Source organism: Helianthus annuus, chromosome 11, assembly GCF_002127325.2.
Source record: "Helianthus annuus cultivar XRQ/B chromosome 11, HanXRQr2.0-SUNRISE, whole genome shotgun sequence".
Taxonomy (NCBI): Eukaryota; Viridiplantae; Streptophyta; class Magnoliopsida; order Asterales; family Asteraceae; genus Helianthus; species Helianthus annuus.
Window position 1 is genome coordinate 115,220,560 of NC_035443.2, and position 10,625 is coordinate 115,231,184.

Consider the following 10,625-nt stretch of genomic DNA (forward strand, 5'->3'; position numbering starts at 1 on the left):
TCGGTGCGTTGCAAAGTTTGTTCTTCAACAGCTGAAATGCTTCTTCCTGTTTGTCTCCCCAATCAAACTTCTTTTCCTTCTGGGTAAGGGAGGTCAAGGGTTGAGCGATTTTCGAGAAATCCTCAATGAACCTTCGATAATAACCAGCCAAACCTAAGAACTGTCGAATCTCGGTTGGCGTCTTTGGAGTCTCCCAGTTCTTGATCGCTTCGATCTTTGTGGGATCCACATGAATTCCATCTCCGTTAACCACATGTCCAAGAAACTGGACTTCGCGTAACCCGAACTCGCACTTCGAGAATTTTGCGTACAACTTTTCCTTCTTAAGTAGCTCCAAAATAGCTCTTAAATGTTGTTCATGCTCGTTTTTCGTCTTCGAGTAAATCAAAATGTCATCGATGAACACAATCACAAACTTATCGAGGTATGGCTTACAAACTCTGTTCATCAAATCCATGAATATAGCTGGCGCGTTTGTCAAACCGAACGGCATAACCAGGAACTCGCAGTGTCCATAGCGAGTCTTAAAGGCAGTCTTGGGAATGCTTTCCTCTTGTATTCTCAGCTGGTGGTAACCTGATCGAAGATCGATTTTTGAGTAAAAACTTGAACCTTGTAACTGATCGAATAGGTCGTCAATCCTTGGCAAAGGATATATGTTCTTAATTGTCAACTTGTTCAGCTCCCGGTAGTCAATACACATGCGGAAGCTACCATCCTTCTTTTAAGCGAACAAAACTGGAGCTCCCCAAGGCGAGAAGCTTGGCCTGATGAATCCCTTGTCTAACAACTCTTGAAGTTGCGTTGACAGCTCTTGCATTTCTGATGGCGCAAGTCGATAGGGTGCCTTAGCCACAGGCGCGGAGCCTGGAACTAAGTCAATGTGAAACTCGACTTGTCTTTGTGGTGGCAATCCTGGCAAGTCTTCTGGAAAGACTTCAAGATATTCCTTTACGACTGGAATGTCTTCTATCTTTGGTTCAGCGGCTTCTTTATCAACAATGTGAGCCAGGAAGGCATCACATCCCTTCTGCAAACACTTTCTAGCTTTTAAACAACTAATGATCCTCAAAGGCGCATCGCGCTCCTCTCCATGAACCACAATCGTTTCTCCATCTGCTAATGGGATGCGGATGGTCTTCTCGTAACAAACAATCTCAGCTTTGTTGCTTGACAACCAATCCATCCCTACTACCACGTCGAAGCTTCCCAACTCGACTGGCAGTAGATCTAGCGTAAATTCGTGTCCTCCCAGCTCAATTACGCATCCTCTGACAACTTCACTCGTTTCAACCAGCTTTCCATTAGCCAGTTCAATTGAGTACGGAATGTCTAAGTTACTAGCAGTTAACCCAAGCATTTTCTTAAATTCTAACGATACAAAACTATAGTCGGCACCAGTATCAAATAGAACAGATGCAAAACGTTGATTTATAGGGAACGTACCAGTGACAACATTTGGATCCTGGCGCGCTTCCCTTGCGCCAATGTTGAAGACTCTTCCTTGCGCTTGGTTTAGTTTCGGGCATTCCCTTTTAAAGTGCCCCAGGTCTCCACAGTTGAAACACCCTGGTCCTCGACCATTCCCATTACCATTTCCATTACCGCCTTGGTTGTTGTTCTGATTGCGGTTACCATTTCCCGCTTGATTCCCGAAATTTCCACGGTTTCCATTTCCGCCATTCCTTCTTTGTGGGCGGTTTCCGTTTCCATTACCCCTACGGTTGTTACCAAAACCCCTTTGGCCACCACGGCTAGTACCAACCCAGCTAGTTTCTTTTGAGTGGCCCATTCTTCCACAAGATTCACATTTCACAGACTTGCATCGTCCCTCGTGATGCAAATGACACGCGTTACACTTGGGCAGGGTGCCCATATACCCTTTTCCCTTAGCCTTGGCTTGTGCGCTTGTTTCACCCTTCTTGTCCGAACTGCTAGTACCTTGCTTAAAGTTGGAGAACTTTCGTTTGTTCTCTCCAGATGACTCCACATGAGTCTCCTTCTTTTTCGGTTTAGAAACTGAAAACTTGTTCAACCGAATGGCCTCTTCTGTAAATGCCACGCTGAGATCAATGGCTTCAGTAATCGTTGAAGGCTTGGACGTGGTTACCATGCTCATGATCTGGGGTGCCAATCCCCAGATGAAGCGCTCAATGCGTTTAAATTCGGGCGTGACCATGTATGGCACCACATGGGACAGGTCATGAAACCTCTGAACATATTCGGCAATTTTTGGGCCTTCCATCTTTAAGTTCCAGAATTCCGTTTCTAGCTTTTGTATTTCAGCCCGCGAACAATACTTCTTCCTCATGAGCTCCTTCAGCTCATTCCATGTTAACGCATATGACGCCGCTTCTCCCAATGTTTGCACTTGCAGATTCCACCACGATAGGGCACCATCAAGAAACAGCCCTAAGATGTATGTAACTTGTTGCTTAGGGGTACACTTGCTCATCCTCATAATCGAATCCGTCTTTTCTGCCCATCTAACGAACGCAACAGCACCTCCAGTGCCGTCGAAATTTAAGGGCTTACAGTCAAGGAATTGTTTGTAGGTGCATCATGCACAAACGATAGTATTTACGGATGGCATTAGCGGATGTGCTAGAAATATCCAAATGTATCGTAATGTGTCTCAAGCGACTTAGACATTACCATTGGGTGGGTTGTTATTGTTGTTGTTGTTGTTGTTTGAAGTATTCCTGCTTGTTTCTGCTTGGGAGGCCGCGTACTGTGCTATAGCTGCGGCAATTAGTCCCTGGAGTTCCGCCTCAGTATTAGGCAGGTGTGTGTTTCATCGTGGAGGCATCTTCTAAAAGATGATCATATTGGTCAGGTCATAGTAAGTCTAGTAAATATGCATATATAATAATATCCATCAACCACATAACATCCCATGTTATAATATAAAACAAATAATTCAACAAAGCATGTAGTGAGAATGTTGCCATTGAGCTTTCATTAATCATGACCACAATATAGTTTTACATGTTTTACAGTACATCATACATCCAAAATAAGATCATAGGGTTACATCACCCCAAAATACAAGTCCGTCTACACAAATCATATACAAAAGCGTGGTCTTCCAAAAGTCTTCGTATACTGGCCCAATTGCGACTTTCTCACCAAAACAGTCTACCTGCACCAAACCAAAAATCTAGCTACGCTGATGGCAGAGGAGGAGGAGGAAGATAAGAGAAAAGCAAACGGCGCATGTGCACCCAATCCTCCTCAAGGGCATGACTAACGCGCAGCAAATAGGCAATCTGCTGCTCAGGTGTAAGGAAACGAACATCCAAATCAGGGGGTAGCGGGAGGGGAGTGTGTGGTGCGGCAAAAGGAGTCTAACAGTGATATGGAGGATGTGGAGTCCTCTCTAACTTCCCGACTTGACAACTCAGGGCATCCTGCTGTTGATGCAGGGATGCAAGTATGTCCTCTGTAGTGTATCCAACATGGAACGGGTGATACGGGTCTGATAGCGGCATAACATGGGGCGAAGACCATAGAAACGGCTCGCCCGAAGGTACAAAAGATGGTGTAGTAGGGGGAAACTGGGACATGATCGGAACAGATGACGATACAGGTGGAACGAAAACAGGCTGCTGCCTAGATGAACCCTCCCCAGGACGTGGTGGAGGAATATCCTGGAGGAATGTGATGGGAAGGTTGTTGCGATGGACATCAGAGATGTGTGGGTAGAAAAATGGAACATCAATAGGTGCGGAAACAGGTGCGACAGGAGGAGTGACTAGTAGTACAAACGGTGGGTAATCATCGTCGTCTATCCACCCGTTGTGGGTGTCGGCGTATCGAGGGTCGACATGTGTGGCAAATGGTGCATGGTCGACAACAGGTGGTGCAAGAGCGGGTGCATCAGCAATAGGAACATCCGCCACTGGTGGCGCAACAATGGGAATATCAGCAATAGGTGGTGCAAGGGCTGGCGCATCCACAAGAACATGGTCGTGCACCGGTACAGGATCAGGAGCAATAACAGGATCTGGTACCACGACAGGCTTAGGGTAGACAAAGTCCATATCAAAGTCGGCAGGTATATCAAGAAACTGATCAATAGGAGCCACTGGTGCCTCCAAGGGCTGATCAACAGGAATAAACTCGATCTCGTGATCGGGATCAAAATCAGGAGGAAAAACTGGATCAAACTCGTCCTCAAACTCATGATCAAACTCAAACTCGTGGGGTGAACCAGGTGCAGCTGACATCGTTATGTCTAAGTCAGCGCCAGGAGAGTAGTGCTGCACGCCCCAGTCGTGCAAGGGAGCGGACGCCACAGACTCGGACGAGTCTGGACCAGGTGAATCAGCAGGAGCCTCCTCCACAGGAGCCTCAGCAGACGGTAAAACAACAGCATCCGCAATCGGAACCTCAACCAAAGGAATGGCGACATCATCAGCAATTGGGGCCCTACCCTCATGGTCGACCTCAGGGGGACCCTCGAAAAGATCGATGCCATCATCGGACATAACATCGAGTGGCAAATCCCCTACGGGAAATGCAGTAAGTGGAATGGGAGCAGGGATCAAAGCATGGGGTAGATCCCCATCAGGAATACCATCAGCGTGCTGGGCATCGTCACCGAGGTCCGGCAACGCGAAGGGCTGGAAATCGTCGTCATCCGTGCTCGTGGTATCCGACGTGTAAACCTCTCCCTCGGATGGTATCTCATCGTCCGATACAATGGCCATGGGGTCCAACGTGTCTGATACTCCAATATCGGAAGAAGAAGCCATAGTGTCTGTAACACAACCACACATATGCACATATATCAACATATAATCAAGTAAACATGTAAGTCTCAATAATGCAAGCAAGTAATCATCCTAGTCTTCCCCAGACTATCCCTCCCAGTCTCTCAGACTGAACTCCCTAGCCTCTCAGACTAACTCCCTTGTCTCTAAGACCAACTTCCAGTCTCTAAGACTAATCCCCTGGTCTCTAAGACCAACTCCCTGGTCTATAAGACCAAACCTCCCAGTCTCTAAGACTAAACATCCCCAATCTCTAAGATTGAACCCCTCAGTCTCTAAAACTGAACCTCCCCAGCCTCTAAGGCTGAACTCCCTCAGTCTCTAAGACTATACTCCCTCAGTCTCTAAGACTGAACTCCCTCAGTCTCTAAGACTGAAATGTAAATTTTTGAAAAGTGCATTTGTGCCTTTTGTTTATAAAAATGTTTGTACCCTGGATCTGGACGTTTTGTGTATGCAGTGTAAAAATGTTTTCGTGAGAGCCCTAGTGATTATAGTCTAGACTCGAGAAAGAAGCCTAGTTCGCTATGATCGAGGCTCTGATACCAAGCTGTCACACCCTGGCTTTTGCGGAAGCGTGGATTATTTTGGTGTGACTTCTTAATACCATAGCAACAATCATAACAATGCTATATGATAAAACACAAGATGTTCATCCATTCATTAAATTTAGAAATAACACAACGTCATTGTTTGGAAATGTCGACATACAAAGTAAGTTACAACCATGACAAGATTAACAGAGTTCACAAAGACTCATCAAAAGTACGTAAATACAAAACCCAAGTTTAGAATGGTGTATCCCATCCAGGAAAGGGATCCACCTCCTAAACTCAACAACTCGGATGACATCTTTATTCACTACGCAGCCTTGACACAACGCATACTCCGCCAGATCCACTAATTTCTTGAAATACACGTAGTTTGAAAAATCAACAAAAGTTGAGCGAGTTCATGTGTAAGTGAGTATGTATAAACCTTTGTAAACCATGTAAGTATGTATGTATATCCCGGTATGATTGCAAGCAAGGAAAAGATCACCAATGGTTTGCAAGGCCACTGATATGTGTGACGGTGTAGGGAGACTCAAACCTAGCAAAGTTGTACCGGGCTTCCGGCTGGAAGACATAGTCACCTCTATGGGCCGCCCCGGCCTCATGGGTGTGGACTCGCTACACCCAAATAGATCTATCACTCATGCCCGTGGTCCTACAACGAGGATTAATGGTCCCAAGTATCCGCCTACCCTGTCACATGAGCTATGGTTCTTTCCTAGGCTAATCATACCAATAGTATTGAAAGTATCCCTTTTGTAACGTGTATTTCACCCCCGAAGTTGTAAAACTGAAAACAGTTAAAAGAAAAGGGGGACATGAACTCACTGTACTGCGTCCTCTGTATCGAATCGTCAACCCAAACTCTGTCTGCTACGCGACGACCTACACGTACTAATGTCTATTAGACGAACGGGCCGTGCCTTGGCTTAGGGTTTAATGATTTTGAGTTGCGACTCTTAAGTTTCCGAATATTATTCCAAGTTATAATTATTAGTTAAAATAATTATCCTAACTTTAAATTATATTTGTTTTGGAATAATAGTTAAACAATATTTCGTATTCATACTTCACAAGTATTTTAACTTCGTATTTCCTTCCCAAGGATGGGGGTATTTATACATGTATTATTGTGATTCCGAAAAATATATTTTAAGTCCCACTTACGAAAATGTATTTAACTTATTCGTTCAAAAATAATATGTTCCCAAAATATATGTATTTTTCCTAAAAATAATATATTTTACTCCATTAATTCCCAAAATAATATCTTACCAAAAATGTACGTGTAGAAGCATTTTCCGGAATATTTCATAAGTTATGCTTGAACGTTCGGTTTCTCAATACCGAGTGTGTAACTTAAATATTTTATTCCTTGATATTTTTTGTATTATTCTGGAGTTGTAATTTCCATGGTATTCATAAGTTATATTATTTTACCCTAAAAATAATATAACTAGTTCACGAAATAAACAAATAATCACACAAGAGTTTTAGTATAAAATATCTATTCTAAATACGTATTTATCAAATTTTATTTACGAAAATCAACCTCCGATAATTGGTATTTTTGTAATAAAAATTATGGCGAAGTTTATTTTGAAAACAAAGTTAAAAATATATTCGTAAACACTAGTTAGAAAAATATTTTTCTAAGTGTTGGGTTTTTAGAAAAATTTCGCCAGAGTTTCCTTTGTAAATGGAGGTGTCCATGCTTATAAGCATATCATTTTCTTTTGCAAAAATCATTCAACAATCACCAATCAACCATATACAATTTTTACTTAACAATTTTGTTAAAAACAAGCATTAATTTTCTACATCATGAACTTCAAAATTTATATAACTTTGTAGTAATTTTCCAGTGTTCTTAGTAGATCTTGTTACCCTTTAAAATGTGATTAGTTCTATAAAAACTTCATTCTTAAAGAATTTAAGTGTTAACAACTTCCGATCATATTTTCTAAAAATATTTCTTTATGAAATTTTCTTGTTACACAAGTGTTTCTACACTTGTTTATCCACCAAAAATGAGATTAACTTAGGTAAGATCCAAGATTTAATAAAACTTATATTTTTTTTAACTTGGTTCTTTTGAAAACCACTCATGGATCGTTAGATCAACATGATATTCATCCTACCTTGATCTTTATTTTTCAAGAAACCATAGTGCTCTTTCAAGTTCATGACCTTTATGTGGATGATCCATCATCCTACAAAAAATCTACTTCCTCATCTTGCTAGATCATGTTTTTAATCATGATCTAGCAAGACCATATGATGATCCACATCAATTACATGAGTAAACAATAACCAACAAGCATCACAATACATGAACATCATGATTTCTCATGGTTTTAAGCTTATGTTAAGGTTTCAAGTTCATGGTTCTTGGTGTTATTCGAGTTTAACATTATGAATCATACTTTAACCACTTTCATAGGATGTAAAATGAATGGATTTAAGAGACTTACCACTAGCTCAAAGCAAGGGGAGTTCAAGTGAAGAAATGTGGTGGATAAAAGAAGATAAGAGAGGTCCTTCCACTTCCGAAAGCACCAAGCTTCGTTGTATGCACTTTAACACCTATGTATGCCCTTAGATTGGTTGAAGATGGTTGAATGATGATGGTGGTGGTGTCTCTTGGGGTCGGCCGAACAAGGAAGAGAGGGAGAGAGTGAGAGTGTTTGAAGGTAAGTTAGAGAAATGTGAAGGATATAATCTCTTAGTTTCACTTATAATCTCCTAACATGTGAAGGACTATTGGATAACATGTTTCAAATGGTTAGACAAGATCTAATATAATATGAAAATAAAATCATGGTGTGGGCGCTACCTTGTAGCCGTAAGATGGGGGGGGGGGGGTATAGGGTTGGGTTTCAACTAGATAGTTAGCTTATCTAGTTAGGAGATTAAGTATTTAGTTAGTGTTTTATGTGTGTTAAGTAATATATAGTGTGTTAGGGTGTTCGGGGACCATAACTAGCTTAGTAAAAGTGAAATTAGTGACACCTTAAAATTCCCGGCACTTAGGAAAGTATACAGGACCATTTTGCCATATTTTTGCAAGTAACTAGCATGATTAAATGCTGAATTTTGTTTAAAAGTGCAGAATTTTGCAATTAAAGTGTGTTTTAGGCACTTCCTGGCACTTTAACTACCACCTAGTGACGCAGTTTTATGGTCCTTACTTCCCTACACTCCCTACTAGTGTAGTACCCCGTCTCTGGCTCATACTGGCCTCAAATACATTTTCTGTCTATGTGCTGGCATTGTCAGCATGTTTTCTGGGTTATCCGCTCACTGTGCTAACTGTGCTTTGTGCATCAAGTTTGTCACTAAGGTTTGTATGTAATAAATGGAGTGATAGTATGTATGTGATGCATGTGTATGTATGTAATAGAGATCAGTAAGCAGTTTAATCAACAGTTGTAATCAAGCACAGTCATTAAGCACAAATTAAATGTTAATTATTTGTACGGATACCTGAAATTGTGAGGGTTGTCACAGTTACACTGTATCACAGAAACATAACCCTGATTGTTCGAGCTTGATGTGCTTTGTGGAGACATTTGTTCTGAAGTCTTGGGATTTGGCTCATAATTTGCAAACGGTGAAGGCTTGTTGTTGCTTGATGTACGAGACGAAACACCAGATGTTGAATCTGCACTGAACGTTGTCTGAATCTTCGGGCTTAGATCGTTGTTGCCGAAGAACTGCCTTTGTAATATAGTGAAACATCCTGTTGAACATTTGCAGAATTCATCTTTCTGATCTTCATTAGTTCAAGCTCATGTGCTTCGATCTTTTCAATGAATGAACTGAGGTTAAATCCAACATACTCTAAGTTGTTTTTCAACACCAAAAGATAAGTACCCCAATCATCATATGGCAAGGCATCTGCCAGTTTATCAACCCACTCTTCATCAGTTTTCTCAATACCCAACCGCTTCATTTCAACAACCAGGTGACAATATCTCTCGATCAACTGTTTTGTTGTTTCACCTTTAATTCCCCTGAAGATGTTAAATTCTTTCTTCATCAAAGCAGTCTTGCTTTTTATCATCGATACACTTCCCAAAAACTTCACTTTCAAAGCATGCCATACCGATTGTGAATTATCTTGATGTTGCAGTAACACTAAGATATCTTCTTTAATTGCTTGTTGTAGAATACTCATCATCTTCTTTTCTGCCTTGAAATCTTCTTGTTCAGTTTGTGTCAAACTGCTAATCGACTTCTCAAGACGCAAACCATCTTTAGGAGGAACATATTTCGATTCGATCTTCATCCAACACTCGAAATGGTTGGCTTGTACCCATGTTTTAAACCTTCCAGACCAACCCGCATACTTGTCAATATTCATCAACTTAGGAGGTTTCTGCATCGTGCTGAGTTCATTCTCCATATTCACGTTTTGCACTATACTAGCTGGGTTTTGTGCTGCTGTCATTCCCCCACCGGCAAAGAAGTTATAAAATTCTTGATTGTCCATTTTACGAAATCAGTTTACGGAAAAAATTTTCAAGTTTTGAAAACAGGTTTTTCAAACGAAATTAGCTTTTACACGAAATTAGACTTTCAAACGGAGTTACGAACACAATGGACTTTCACACGAAATTAGGTCTTCAAGCGAACTATCACTTTGATCCGAAATCCCTTTTCAAACGAAATTACCTTTTTCAAACGAAATTATACCTTCAAACGAAATCAGGTGTCATTTCAAACGAAATTAGTAATTTGGTGTGAAATTAGCCAAGCGAAATTACAGTTCGAACGAAATTAGTAATTTCGTGTGAAATTACTTCAACATTTCAAACGGAATCAGTAATTCCGCGCGGAATTACCTCTGATTTTTCAAACGAAATTAAGTGTTCGTTCAAACAGAATTAACTGTTTGGCCCATTTTTGTCACTTTTAGTTCGAATTTTGATCTGATACTCTCAAGGGTTTGTTAAAACTGTATTTTACACACAATATCAGAAAATCAGTCCATTTTGTCTGTTAAATTGTCCAGAAGTCCAAGAAAGTGTAGAAAAAGGCACTGATTCAAGTGTATTGACTCATAACTGGCTCTGATACCAATTGTAGGATCATTTTACCGACCAAATGAGTCAATCAGAGGCAATACACAACTGTTTGAGAGGCGGAATCAAACAAACAGCTTAGAATCGGTGAAGAATGAGTAGAAACAGATTGTTATACTTCAAAACAAGCTTCTCATTCAAATTAGACTTGATTACACGGTAGAATTTCAGTAGCACTTCGTTACACACTGACTAATTCCGTACCAAAT

At 41.0% G+C, this 10,625-nt stretch overlaps 1 protein-coding gene across 1 annotated transcript; it reads right to left on the bottom strand.

The window, feature by feature from the left end:
* Positions 1 to 3,347: 3,347 nt before the first annotated feature.
* LOC110887840 (calphotin-like) lies at positions 3,348 to 4,757 on the bottom strand. Its single transcript, XM_022135406.1, has one exon. The coding sequence runs from the start codon at positions 4,755 to 4,757 to the stop codon at positions 3,348 to 3,350; it is 1,410 nt and encodes a 469-aa protein (XP_021991098.1).
* Between the last annotated feature and the right edge of the window lie 5,868 nt (positions 4,758 to 10,625).

Coding starts and splice junctions, on each gene's coding strand:
- LOC110887840 (XM_022135406.1), bottom strand. CDS start 4,757: ATGGCTTCTTCTTCCGATATTGGAGTATCAGACACGTTGGACCCCATG.